Source organism: Neovison vison, chromosome 8, assembly GCF_020171115.1.
Source record: "Neovison vison isolate M4711 chromosome 8, ASM_NN_V1, whole genome shotgun sequence".
In the NCBI taxonomy this organism is placed as follows: Eukaryota; Metazoa; Chordata; class Mammalia; order Carnivora; family Mustelidae; genus Neogale; species Neogale vison.
In genome coordinates, this window is record NC_058098.1 from 13,974,446 (window position 1) to 13,988,175 (window position 13,730).

Here is a 13,730-nt window from a genome sequence, read left to right on the forward strand (position 1 = left end):
ACAGGAGCAGCCGCACAGGGTCTCCGAGAACCGTGCGGGCGGGCCGACCTCTGGAGCCCCGCCCCGCCCCGCCCTGCCCCGCCCCTCGGCGTCTTCGGGCGGAAGTGCCCCCACCCGCGGCGGAGCTCGGCCTCGCACTTCCGGCGGGAGGATCCGGCCCGGCGCGCCCGCGACCGAGGTGAGTGGGCGCGCCGCGGGATTTGCGCGCGCTCCCGCGGTCGGGGGAGGGCCAGCCCGGGCGGGAAAGTGGGGTCCCGGCCGGGCTCTGCGCGCCGCGCGGCCCGCCCGGGCTTCTGTCCCTCTCGGGCCTTCGTGTCCGCGCCATGGAGGGGCTGGGGCCTCCACTCGCCCTCCCCAGACGCCTGACGCGCGCGCTTCTTCGGCGCTGCCTGCGCGCGCGGCGACCGGCCAGGTGCTGAGCCGGGCGGAACTGCGCGAACGCGGCCGGGGCGGCGGAGAGGCCGCATCCCGGGGTGGGGTGGGAGTGCGAGGCGCGCAGTAAGACACGTGGGCAAACTGGGAATCGTCAGGTGGTAGGAGGTGCAGAGAGGACGAGGAGCGGGCCCTCGAGGAGGGTGCAGCCGAGCAAAGGTCCGCGGAAGAGGGAACGGCCGGTGCAAAGAAGGACGCAGGCTCGATGGCCCTGGCAAAGGGCCAGGGGCCAGCGTGGCGGGCTCCAGGGCAGTGGTGGGAGAACAAGGTTGCAGACACGGGCAGAGGCTAGATGGTGGAAGGCCCTCCTCTCGTGCCCGCTCAGGTGTTGGGATTCGCCCCATGGGGGCGTGGTCTGCTTTCGGCGCGTGAGCCTTCTGTCCTGCTGCTGTGTGGACTCCGGGCTTTCGGGGAAGAGGAAGCAGGGACACCAGTTAGGAGACACTGCAGCCCCGAGGTGAGATCACCATGGCTTAGACGGTGGCCGAGGGCAGGTGAAGACAGGCAGCTGGTCCACAGGGGATGTGTGAGAAGGAACTGACCTAGGATAGGATTGGAGGAAGGAAGGAAAGAGTGGTCAGGGATGAGTTCATCATTCATTTGGGCTTAGGCTTAAGTAACCGGGTGTGTTGTGCTGGCATTTACTAATGACTTTGGAATAGGTTGGGGGCACCTTCAGTTTGAGGTATCTTGGGTGGAGCTACCAGGTAGACTCTTGGAGGTACCAGCCAGGAGCTGGCAGAAAAGGGTGGGGCTAATGGAAAGAATTTAGAAATCACTGGAATGTCTCTCAGATGGGATGAGATTACTCAAGGGAAAATGAAGAAAAGCCAGGGTCCATCCCTCAGGCGGTCAACTTTTATAGGTTGGTTGACAAGGAGGAGCCATTGAAGAAGGCCAGGAGTCCAGAAAAGCAGAAGAAACAGCAGGAGAGTGTGGTGTGGCATCCAAGAGGCTTTACCAGTAGGAGGAAGTGGTCAGTTTTGTAAGGTGCTGATGAAAACAGAGACTTGGTCCGCAGAGGGGAACAAGGGGAAAGGTGTAGGGACTCAGTGGAGCAGTGGGGTGGGCTGAAGTGAGTTTGGGCTGCAAGCGAGTAGGGATGGTAATGCAGAGGACCCTGGGGGAGTTCTGCTGTAAGGGGGCCAGGAAGGGCGTAAATCCTGCCACAGGCCACCATCAGGCACTGTACCGGATGCCACTGACTCGCCTCCCAAGAGGCAGATGATTTTATCTTCCTTTACTGGAAACTGAGGTCCAGAGTTCAGGACATGCGAGAGTCCCGGTGTTCATACAGGAGCCAGGAATGGATCCCAGGTCTTTCTCATCCCAAGCTCACACTTGTAGCACTAAATAGCACTGCCCATGTTACAGTCCCGGAGATTGAGGGGGGCCAGGTGCTATGGGGGCCTGTGCACCAACTCCATCCTGATGTGGCTGCTGCTCCCAGCTAGGCTGCCCTCGGGGGAAACTAATGCAGAATATGGAATTCCTTTCTTGTTAAGTGGGATTTGAAAAAGAGCATTTGCCCCTTTAAGCCTGGTTTCCCTTACCGTAAAAATAGGGTGGGGGCCGTATCAGTTACATATCTCTATTTCCCATGCTAGGTATACAGTGGTGCTTAATAAATGGCCATTGAGTAAATGGCTAGATGATTTCCAAGAGCCCTTCTAGCTGAGGTCTGATTTTGTGTTTGGGGTTAGGTGACAATAGGAGAATGAGTGTTGTTAATTTGGAGACAGTGCTCCCTGTGGGCTGAGGTAATCAGAGGGACTTTTTGGAGGCAGGGGACCTGCTGAATGAAGGAAGGGTGGGATTTGAACAGGAGGTTTGGGGGAAGGAGGGGGGGTTGGCACAGATTGCCATGTTGGAGCAGAAACTGCACCAAAGGCAGAGTATGTGACGAGTTGACTCACAGAAAAGTACAGACTGCCCTGCCTTGGGTGGGAAACACGGGGATCAGGTGCTGGCAGGTGGAAGGCCCTGTGGTTGCCTCTGTAGTGTAGGTAGTCATCCTTAGCAGGGAGCGCTTTTGCCCCTCATGACATTTGGCCATGTCTGGGGACATTTTTGTTTGTCCCAACTTCGGATGAGGAGGAGGGGTTGCTCTCGGCATCTCTAGTAGGTAGAGATCAGGTCACTCCTAGACATCCCACGACGCACGAAGAATGATCTGGCCCCAAGTATCAATAATGCCAAGATTGAAAAACCCGGATACAGGGAAAGGCAAGGATGCTAGAAGCCACAGTGAAGCAGCCCATGCTTCCCCCACCTGCAGGGCCACAGGGATCACGCTAGCCACGGTGCAAGCACCACAGCCGTGCTGCTGGGCCACTGCTGTAGATGGTGTGGTTTCTCCAAACTCGTTCTCAAAAACAGTTCTATGAAAAACATGCCCATGGCAGACATACTCTTGGAAATTGCAATGCACGATAGAACCATGGAAAAACTGCATCAGGTAAAACAGCTGGGCTCTTGGGGCGCCTGGCTGGCTCAGTCCGTAGAGCACACGACTTGGTCTCGGTTGTGAGTTCTAGCCCCATGCTGGGCACAGAATCTACTTTAAAAAAAAAAAAATTGGGTCCAGGGTTCAGGTAATTATAAGTAAGTCTTATATCTACGTGGATTATCAAAGTTACAAAGGATGTGGCGCAATTATCAGTTATATGGACTGTCACTCTCTCAGAACCCCCCATATCACTGAAAGCTAGGAGAGTTCCCCTAAAAACACCCCCACAGGTTTCCAAAATTGCCCTCAAGAGAATCATAGCCTACCATATCCCTCCAACAGAACCTTATGCTAGCTCCCAGTTTGCCTCTGGGAAGGGCGGTGATAACCCAGCTTCCAGGGTACAGAGCGGAAGGAAAGTCTCCCTTCAGAAAGGACTGGGGGTGGGAAAAGTAGGGTATGCCTGGTCAGATGGTTCTAGGAAGGCTTCCAGGAGGTGGCATTGCAACAGGTTGGTTACATCACAGAGGAGGAGACAGAAGGGACGCACACGTGAAGTGGCAGGTGGGGCAGCTGTGCACCTGGGTCAGCCTGGTCTCAGAGCCCGTGTGCTCTAGACCCTAATTAGGGCTGCCTAGATGGATGGACTGGGAGTAGTTTAGTTAGGCAAGACCATAAAGCAGGCCCCGCCTCTGGGGGAGCAGTCCTTAAAGCCTAAGGGAAGGGGAGGTATTGGTTTCCTGGTCCCATTTTTAATGCCTTAAAGATCAGATCAGTTCCCCAAAAACCAAGCGCCCCTCCCTTGCACTGAGTCATAGACCCATATGGCCAACTCCGTGTGCCCAGTGAGCACAAGACTGCCGCAAGGCTCAGCCTCCCAGGGGACAGACACCGCTCAGAGCAGCCTGCCCTGCGCAAGTCCACCGCAGGGAAGGTGGGGAGCCGTAGGAGCAACCCATCGAGCGGGGGTAGTCCCTGAGGAGATGACCCGTTGAGCTGAAGTTGAGCAGCGTCAGCTGAGAGGAAATGGGGGGTGGGCGGCATGTCCCTTCCTTCGGGCAGGAGGAGAGAGCCTGTGTGTCTGGGGGGCCCAGGCAGCCGGTGGGATGGGCACAGAGAGCCCCCGAGCCGAGGCTGGAGAGGCCAGCAGGGGTGGGGGAGTGGGACGGGTCAGGATGGCCGAGCTGACAAGAAGGCTTTGGGTCTTTATCAGAGGAGCACCGGGAGCACTGTAGGGCTGACATCTGATCTGACATGATCAGATTTACGTTTTTAAAAGGTCACTTTGGCGGCAATTCATGGAGAACAGCTTGAGGCAACAGAGTGAACGCGACTAGAGCTCTGCACCCCTTCCTGGCCCCTGCTTGGCCCACTTTGGCCCCCTCCCCGCAGGCAGGGGTGGGGTGGACCCTCGCTCTGCCCAGCCACCCGAGCTTCCTGTCCATTCCTCTAGCCTCCGACCTGGGGACACGTGAGCCCTGCGGCCACTCAGTCATGGAGAGCGTTGGCTCAGGCCACCAGCCCATTGGATGAGGCCGCTGCCTGGGGCTCTGTGGATGATTCCAAATCATGGAGGTGAAGAGGACGCCCCCAGCCAGGAGCCCTTGTTGACAGTCGCGGCCCAGCTCGGCCAGCTCTTCCCGCCGCGGTGTTCCAGAGGGGCGCCTGCCCCCGCCGGCCCGGAGCTTGGGAGCTGCAGTTTCCCCGGATGGGGCGGTGGGGCCTCGACGTGGCCTTTGTGTGGAAAGCGCTCTTGACTCTGGGGCTGGTCCTCCTCTACTACTGCTTCTCCATCGGCATCACCTTCTACAACAAGTGGCTGACGAAGGTAACGGGAGGCCTCGCAGCACAGGGGGCCGGCTGGGAGGGGGCTGCAGCCAGGGCCCCAGTGTCGCCGAGTAGTTAGCACAGGCTGGCACAGGCTTCGGCTGATGAGACTGGAAACCAGTCACCCTCGTGATGGGACTGGGCCCTAGAGCCCTGCCACGCCGAGGGTTCCCCTCAGATGGGTAGGTCGAAGGGAAATTGGGAAAGGGAGAGACACCAAGGAGGAGCTGGGGTCACTTGGGAGGAGGGCAGCAACTGGTTATCGACTGGTAGAGAAGGACTTCAGGCTTTGAATAACCGGTCTAGCCGCACTGGCCAGCGCTGGCTGTGACCCGGGGGCTGGAGCGGGAGGCTGACGGGCCCTGGGAAGTGGTGGAGACAGCACCAGGGCGCGGTGGACCCCTGGTCTGCCACCGGCTCTTGGCATGATCTCCAGTATTGGAACTACGAGTCTCTCATCCCAAGTGATTGCTGATCGGGGAGCGGGGGGAGCCCCTTGGCCGCTGTAGAGCCCTGGTGAACCCCGCAGCCGGCGCCACTGCTGCTGGCCTGGCCGAGTGGGGAGGGGGACTGTAAACCACGCCGGCCTGTCTGTGCTTTGGGCTCCTAGAGCTTCCACTTCCCACTCTTCATGACGATGCTGCACTTGGCCGTGATCTTCCTGTTCTCCGCCCTGTCCAGGGCCCTGGTTCAGTGCTCCAGCCACAGGGCCCGCGTGGTGCTGAGCTGGACAGACTACCTCAGGAGAGTGGCTCCCACAGGTTCGTGGCCCTGGGGCGGCCCTGGGTGCATGGAGGCTGGGGGCAGTGTCGTTTGGAAAGCTGTGGGCTGAGAACAAGCAGAGCCTTGGTGGCGTGGAGAGAAGGCCCCCTCCACCCACCCCCTTCACTCCTCTCAGCCTGCCTCCCCCCAGCCCTACTTCTACCTCTCATGTCCTCCCCAGGCCCCTACACATACACCCACACGCATGCTCACACCCACCGGGAAAAGCCCCGGATGCAGCACTGGCCTTGACCAGGCGCTCCAAGTCCACGCCTGCCCTCACCTTGCTCGTGGGACGATGAGGGGCGCCTCGGGGCACAGAGGAGGGGAACGAACCCAGGCCCAGGTGGGGAGGGCTTCCCAGAGCATAGGCTGAAATGGCCGAGGGTTTAGTGCCTGCGCAGGTCTGCAGGGGGACCGAAGCCGTCTTGGGATGCCGGGAACTGCTGTGCTGGTGAGAAGTGGGAGGCAAGAGAGGGTGGCAGGGACAGATCCTGGAGGGCCAGGTCCTCCCTGAGGAGTGTGCCTTCCACCGGATGGAGGAGAAGCTGCTCTGACCATTGCACAGAAGGGATGACAAGACGCGAGGGATTAATACCCTTCCTCTGGGGACAGTCACAGTACTTAGCAGGCCCCGCCCTGCCCTGCCCATCAGCCCTACTGCTGGAGCAGCACCCCTCCCTCTTTTTGGCCAGGAGTTAAGCCTTCAGTTGCTGTGAAAGGAAGGCCCAAGGGCCCCAGAGAAAGCCAGGGTGTTCAGGGCAGAGCAGGGGGCCCTTGGGGGCGCCGTGGAAGTGTCTAACAACTGACTTGCCCTTGCCGGCCCGCCCTGGCTACATGTCCGGTGGGTGCCCGTGTCTACACAGCACTGGCAACGGCGCTTGACGTGGGCTTGTCCAACTGGAGCTTCCTCTACATCACCGTCTCGCTGTGAGTCCCAGCACGCCCTCCCAGCCCCTGCCCCCAGCGCCAGGCTCAGGGGCCCTGTCTGACCCTGTCCACACCCCCTACCCTGGCCTGTGGGGCCTGTGGGCTGGCTGTGCCACCACCCCCAGGAGCAGCCCCTGCTCAGCTCCGCCCTGGTAGCCAGCAGCCCTCCCAGCAGTTGGTGGGCTCCGAGGGATGCCGTGCCTGTGTGCCCGGTGGCTGTGGGGTGCCAGGCGCTTAGAGCGGTGCCGGTCATGCCGGGGAGGAAGGGCACTGACCCGCACAGGGGGCAGCTGTAACAGCTGTTTCTCATCGCTGACCTTGTAGTTCAGGGTGCACAGTCCCGCCTTCTCTTCCTCCTTCCCGATCCCAGTCCCCACAGAGGGGCAGATAAGTAAGAGGACGTGGTGAGCTCAGGGTTGACTTGGAGCCTCTTCTCTCTGGCGACAGTCAGAGGCCCCTTTGTCAGAGATTGCTGCCAATGAAAGGTCACGTATCAGCAGGATGACTCAGGCCTTTGGTCTTTTGTACTCAGATTGCTCAGCTGCACTGAGCAGAGCCAGTTGCCCTCAGGGAAGTCAGGGGTCCCCACAGCCTCCCACCTTTCCAGCAGAGTCCGTGGGCTCCTGTCCTGGTGGCGGCTCTGGGCCCTGGGCCCTGGCAGTGCATCAGGGGTCGTTTGTCCTCGCAGGTACACCATGACCAAGTCTTCCGCTGTCCTCTTCATCTTGATCTTCTCCCTGATCTTCAAGCTGGAGGAGCTGGTGAGGCACCAGCTCCCCTGGTCCCTTCTACCCCCACGGATGCTAAGACTGAAAGGGGTGTCTGAGCAGTGGCTTGTGAACTGTATGTGACAGAGGAGACGAGGCCAGCCCAGCTGGCAATAACTCCTGTCGCTGAGGGAGGACCTAGGACAGGCCACTACTGAGAATACTTAGCAGCTGGCATGGCAGGTGTAATGACCAAAAGAAAGACAGAGAAAGGGTTCAAGGATAGGGGTCAGGCGCAGGCGGGTCCTGGAGGCAGTTGCCCCTTATTTGCCAGGGCCAGAGTACTGGGGGACCTCCTGGGGGCCTAGAACAGCTGTAGGAAATTACTCCAGAAGTTTAAGTAGGGATGCTGGGTACATGTCCACGGAATGTCAGTCCTGCCTACATGGATGGGACTGTGCTGGCTGGGACCCCAGAGGTCATGGGGGAGAAGGGTTTCTTGCCCCAGATCAGCCAGCATAGCCCCTGGGCCCAGGCTCCAGGGTTGAGAAACTCAGGACCCTGCAGTCAGTGGCTGCTGCTCCCCGCCCTGCTAGCGTGCGGCCCTGGTCCTGGTGGTCCTCCTCATCGCCGGGGGCCTATTCATGTTCACCTACAAGTCCACGCAATTCAACGTGGAGGGCTTTTCCTTGGTGCTGGGGGCCTCGTTCATCGGTGGCATCCGCTGGACCCTCACCCAGATGCTCCTGCAGAAGGCGGAACTTGGTGAGAGCGGGCCGCGGGCCGCGGGCCCCAGGCAGGGTGGAGGCAGGCCAGGCCGGGCCTGACGACTCACGCCCGTCCTCATTCCGCAGGGCTCCAGAACCCCATCGACACCATGTTCCACCTGCAGCCACTCATGTTTCTGGGGCTCTTCCCTCTCTTTGCCATATTTGAAGGTACGTTGGGTCATCCCTCTTGGGGGCCCCTCGGTGCACCGGATCCCCCTCCCTGCTCTGAGGCCAGCTCTGTGGTAGCTGCAGAGGTTACAAAGATCAAAGGTGCTGTCCGTCCATTGGCAGAGCCTGGTCGAAGGGCTGGACAGACATTAAACCAGATGGCTGGAATCCAGCATGATAAATGCTTACACAGAAAGTGCACGTAAGGGGCGCCTGGGCGGCTCAGTTGGTTGAATGTCTGCCTTCGGCTCAAGTTATGATCCCAGGGTCCTGGAATCGGGCCCCGCATCAGGCTCCTTGCTGGGCAGAAAGCCTGCTTCTCCCTCTCCCTCAGTCTGTTGTTCCCCCTGCTTGTGCTCTCTTTCTCTTTCTCTCTTTTTCTGTCAAATAAATAAATCTTTATTTTAAAAAAAGTATATAAAAGACAACAGGCAATAATGATAGTGGACGTGGTTCAGCCAGACAGCTATGCCAGGGTGGTTCTGTTTTGTTTTGTTTTGTTTAAGATTATTTATTTGAGAGAGAACACGAGCAGAGGGAGAGGGAGAAGCAGACTGCGCTGAGCAGGGAGCCCGACTTGGGGCTCCATCCCGGGTCTCCGAGATGATGACCTGAGCGGAAGGCAGACACTCAACCGCCTGAGCCACCCGGGCGCCCCTGTTCTGATCATCTTACATGTGCCCCCCCCCAGCCCCCATGCGGCAGTATGAGCATCATGTCCATCGTGCAGGTCAAAAACAGGTGGAGAGAAGTGACGATAACTGCCCAAAGAGCCAGAATTCGGTTCCAGCTGCTGGTTCCTGAGTCCTTCCTCTTAACCAAGACATGTTCTGTCTCTTAGAAGGAGCGGAGGGCCAGGAATTCTTTCAGGATGCTAGCGTGGAAAGCCAAGTCATAAAGACTTCCCAGACAGAGGCCGACAGGCAGGGTCTCCCAGGAAGTGGGACCAGAAGGTTCAGAGGGTGGCGGCATGGGGGATGGAGTGTGTGGCCGAGGGGCAGGAGGCTGGGTAGGGCACCTCCCCGCGCACCTTCACTTCCCAGACGAGAGGGGGTGGGGGGAACCATCCTGGCCGCGAGTGCAGGCCTCCTTCCTTCCTTCCTTCCTCCTGGCTTTCAAGATTAGTCTTTGTCCCTGTTATCCTTCCCTTCTGTCCTCGGGGTCCTTACAGAGACTTCTGCCCCACATCCATTTTAGTTTCAAGCAATGAAGCGTCTCGAACTCTCCAGCTGGTTCCGTTGTCCAGGAAGCTTCTGCTCTGCAGCCTCCTTTCTCTCCCAGTTACCGTCTCCCCTACCCTCACCTGGTGCCCCCCGCGCCACCCGGCACGCCCCCTCCCGTCCTGGCCACGGACACCCTTCCCCATCCCTGCACCCCCTCCACCGAAAGCCCTGGGAGTTGTCACTTAGCAAAGCTGCATGGATTTAGCTCCTTTAATCTTTTCTGGTAAATTAATCCCCCAAGCGCCTTCAGCACTTATGTTGCTCTTTCCCGAAATTCCTTCAATTTGCCGCCGCCTTTGCAGTACTGCTGAGCCCAGCACCAGACAGGGCGCCCTACATTGGGCAGCTGCTTGCCCAGGAGGGACTCTCACTCCACACTTCTTAGGTGCTTCCCTCCAAAAATTTCAGTGCTCAGCCCGCCTCCAGCCCCCACAGGTGCTTGCTCTGTGCCTCTCTCGGGGCCTTTTCTGCACAGACCTATGGAGGGACAGTGTTGGAGGGCCAGGAACCCTCTAGAAGCCACACCAAACTTGGTGTGTGGGGGCCTGGGGGCGTGTCTCAAGAACAAGGCTTGTTCCTATATTTATGTGTGTGTGTTTACTTCTTGAGAACCGTTCCCCACTTTATACTGCCTGAGAAACGCAGGTTTGGCTGAAATGCTCTCATTTTATCACTGAGGGGATGGTCCCGAGAGGGGGCATGTCTCAGCCACGTCCCACAGCTGTGTGATGGCGAAGACCCAGATTAAAGTGGGGAAGGTTTGGGAGGATGAAATGAGGTCCTGTTGCAGGCGGCCTACCTGACATTGAGAGGGAGGGTTCGCCTCAGGGCCCAGGGCACTAACAGTTGTCACTTGATGGGCTGCCCCGCCTCTCTCTGGTCCCCTACTTACCACAGCTGCAGAGGCCACGCAAAGTCATGCTCCTTCCCAAAGACAGGCAGATCAGCACCGAGGGAGGGGACAGGGCTTCCACCCTAGCACGGGGACACTCGGGGGGCCATCGCTGCTTCCCTGGGTCCCCAGGTGTCCGGCTGTCTGCACAGTGTTCTCTTACACCTGCTGTCCCCCTCCTCAGGGCTGCAGCGAGTGGGGCCAGGGTGGGGAGTGACCGTCCCATGCTGGGTCTCCCACTCCCTGGGGACACCAGCATGTGGCCTCCCACTGTCTCCCTTTGCTTTCAGGTCTCCATTTGTCCACATCGGAGAAGATCTTCCGTTTCCAGGACACTGGGCTGCTCCTGCGGGTTCTGGGGAGCCTCTTCCTTGGAGGGATCCTCGCCTTTGGTCTGGGCTTCTCTGAGTTCCTCCTGGTCTCCAGAACCTCCAGCCTCACCCTCTCCATCGCTGGCATTTTTAAGGTGCATACGTGGGGGTGGCCCCAGTCCTGTCTTACAGCACAGACCCCAGGCTCCGTAGCAGCTTCTGTCCCAGCTCCCGCGCCCCAGACCCCAGCAGAGATGAAACAGAGAGCCTGTTGAGGGTGCTCTCGTCTGAAACTCCCTCCCGTCCTGGCCACAGTCCTACAGGGCGGTTCCCAGATGGGGGACACACACCCAGCAGGTGGCTGAGCTGGGATTCTGACTCCACAGGGCCTGGGGTGCATTCTCTTGTTACCATGAATGCCCACTCTGGTCTCTGGTCGTTTGGCAGTGGCCTGGAGCTGTGGGTTGAGAAGCCCCATCCAGACTTACTGGGAAAGGGGTCTGTGATTGATTGGTGATGTCTGCCATGGTCACAGTGAGGGACAGTGCTTTGTTTGCCTGTTTTGCCTTTACTGCTCCCCAGCAGCACATGTGCCTCTGCTCTCAGGCGTCCCCCTCCCCTGCCACCCCTCACACCGCCCTGCTCGGCCCATGGGGGCAGGGTACGGTTTCTCCTTCATGAGACAGACACCGGCGCCAGAGCAGTGTTGCCTAAACCCAGAACCGTACGTCTCCCCGAGGGGCTTAGGAAGAGGCGTGAGCTGCGGTTCTCAGAATGAGTCATTTCACCAGTCCTGCCAGCAGCCACGGTGTCTGCAGAGCCCTGTGGCCAGTGTGTGTCCTGTGGAGCCCAGGGTGACACGGCATCCTCCTGTGGCAGCATCGCGCCCTCCATGTCTGGGTGCCTTCTGGAAGCATAGCTGTCCTTCCTTCCTGTGCACATGGCCACAGGCTGGACACTCTGCTCCCAGCCTTGGGTCTGGTTTGCCTCTTTTAACGCTGACAGAATGCAGTGCAGAGCACCTCCCTTGTTGCCTCTTAGTAGCACCAAGGGAGGAAAGCACTGCCGGCAGGCCTGGTGCTCTGAGCTCAGGGAAGCCCCCATTTTGCCCTGCTGGCCAGGCCACCCCCGGCCCCAGGAGCTCTGGCAGGCCAGGCTCTGCCCTGCGGTTGTGCCCGGTGCCCCCACCGTCTGCCTTCCTTGCAAAGGAGCCAACTCCTTATCGCTTCCCCTTCCTGCCCTTCTGCCTTTAGGAAGTCTGCACTCTGCTGCTGGCAGCCCACCTGCTGGGGGATCAGATCAGCCTCCTGAACTGGCTGGGCTTCGCACTCTGCCTCTCGGGCATCTCCCTGCACGTGGCTCTCAAAGCCCTCCACGCCAGAGGTAACCCGAGCCCCGCTCAGAAGCCACTTTTCTGATGCTCCCCACCGTGACTCAGCCCCTCGGACCTCCCCTTGACCCAGCCCTAGGGCCCCAGCCACCCAGCCAGGAAAGGCAGGTGGCTCCACTCACCCAGGCCACAGCCATCGCCACATGGCCCCCCCCCACTTAGAAGCTGTTCATCTCCAGGGGGTGGGGTGGAGTAGGTGGGACCTGGGCAACTCGACACGCACATTGGGGGGCACCAAGAAAACTGTGGTTGGGTCTACAGCTGGTTTCTCTCTGTCCCCAGGTGATGGTGGCCCTAAACCCTTGAAGGGGCTGGGCTCCCACCCCGACCTGGAGCTGCTGCTTCGGAGCAGCCGGCCGGAGGAGGATGACAACGAGGAGGAAGGGGAGTACTTTGTGGCCCAGGGGCAGCAGTGACGAGCCAGGGGACTGGCGGGGAACCAGGCTGCTCCCAGGCCTCGCACCTCACTGCAGCCCCGGGGGACTCTCCCAGGCTGGGCCCTGGGGAGCACGTGACCGCGCGGCGGGGCTCACGCCGGTCGCTGGTGCACCCGAGGGGGGAGCGTCAGGCCAGAGCAGGGCCCAGATGTGCCCCGCTGGCCAAGGGAGCGGGCTGGTCTCCGCGGCTTGCTGGGCACTGGCAGCCCAGGTGGCGATTTCCAGGGGCAGCGGGTTTCTAAGGGGCCGGGTTTCGACTGTGGAGCAGTTGGGAAGGGGAGATGCCAAGGCTGCAGCCTGGCCTCTCCCCTGGGGTCTGGGGCGTGTCTTTTCTCAGTACAGGTCTATTTATAGTTTGGAAATAAAGGATTTACAGTCCACTGGCCACTTGGCTGTTGCCTGGAGGAATGGGTGCTGGGGTGGGGGGGATGTGGACCTTGCTCTCCCCTTCTTTCCCAGCCGGGGGCTGCCTTCAGATGACTGGTCAGACCGCAGGCAGGAAAAAAAATATTTACAGAGCACCATTCTGGGGCTGTTAGGGCTTTCACAGCCTAGATTTGAATCCTGTCACTTACTAGCTGTGTGACCTTCAGCAGATTGCTTAACTTCTCTGTACCCCAGTGTTTTTCTCTGTGAAATGGGAATAATTTTCCCAGTTATTCAGAAGATGAAGTCAATATTGATAGTAGATTAAATGTTATATATAAGTGTTTATTTTGCAAATTCTTTCAACGACCATGGAATCAGGACCCTACACGAGTGACAGAACTAGGATTCACAGCTAGGTCCTGTGCCAAGCACATGCCCATGGAAGAGACGCCGATGGACTGGCTTAGGGGCCTCTGGGATCTGAGCAGAATTTCTGTTCACCTGACTTGGACTGGTCACACCCCCCTGCCTGCACTGCAGCCTTTATAAAACGAGAGGGCTGGGCGAGATCCTGCCCTGATGTGCCAGGGTTTTGAAAACTGGCCTCCGCTTCAAAGGCCTCGCGCCCCCCGCCCCCCGCCCCCGCTGCTGCCGCCGCCTCCCCAAGGTCCGGCACTTCCAGGCAGAAGTGCTTCGAGGCACCCACAGCAGGTGGCGCCGTTGCACCACGCGACTCCCCGGGCGCCACCCACCTGGCCGCCGCGCTCAGAATCCAGGCTGGGGTCCTGGGAAGAGGACAGCGGTGTCTTCGGAGGGGGACCAGAACGGGGCTTGTCACCGACTGCTCTAATCACATCGGAGCCACAAAAGCACACTCCGTTAAGCCTAGGAAGACAGTTACACTTTAGAAACAGGTCAGCAAACTTCCGTAAAGGGCCGGATAGTCTGGGCCGTGGCTGCTCCGGTCCTCTGTCGCCCTCTGCCCTCATAGCAGAAAGGCGGACAGACACAAAAGGGTGTGGCTCTGTCCCAGGGACACCTCACTTCCCAAACCAGGAGTTGC

The 13,730-nt window shown here is 59.3% G+C and overlaps 1 protein-coding gene across 4 annotated transcripts; it reads left to right on the plus strand.

Moving 5' to 3' along the window:
- The first annotated feature begins 129 nt into the window (after positions 1 to 129).
- Positions 130 to 12,683, plus strand: SLC35C2 (solute carrier family 35 member C2). 4 transcript variants are annotated; one of them, XM_044262916.1, is made up of 12 exons: positions 139 to 178; positions 758 to 889; positions 1,298 to 1,408; positions 4,335 to 4,709; positions 5,319 to 5,469; positions 6,337 to 6,400; positions 7,089 to 7,161; positions 7,704 to 7,872; positions 7,962 to 8,045; positions 10,451 to 10,626; positions 11,725 to 11,854; positions 12,144 to 12,683. In XM_044262916.1, exons 4-12 carry the CDS (start codon positions 4,590 to 4,592, stop codon positions 12,275 to 12,277), a joined length of 1,101 nt encoding a protein of 366 aa, XP_044118851.1. In that variant the 5' UTR covers positions 139 to 178; positions 758 to 889; positions 1,298 to 1,408; positions 4,335 to 4,589; the 3' UTR covers positions 12,278 to 12,683. The 4 variants fall into 4 exon arrangements, with proteins under 4 accessions (XP_044118849.1, XP_044118851.1, XP_044118850.1 ...); XM_044262915.1 differs by lacking the exon at positions 1,298 to 1,408; XM_044262914.1 differs by lacking the exons at positions 758 to 889; positions 1,298 to 1,408 and having other exon boundaries at positions 130 to 178.
- Positions 12,684 to 13,730: the final 1,047 nt, after the last annotated feature.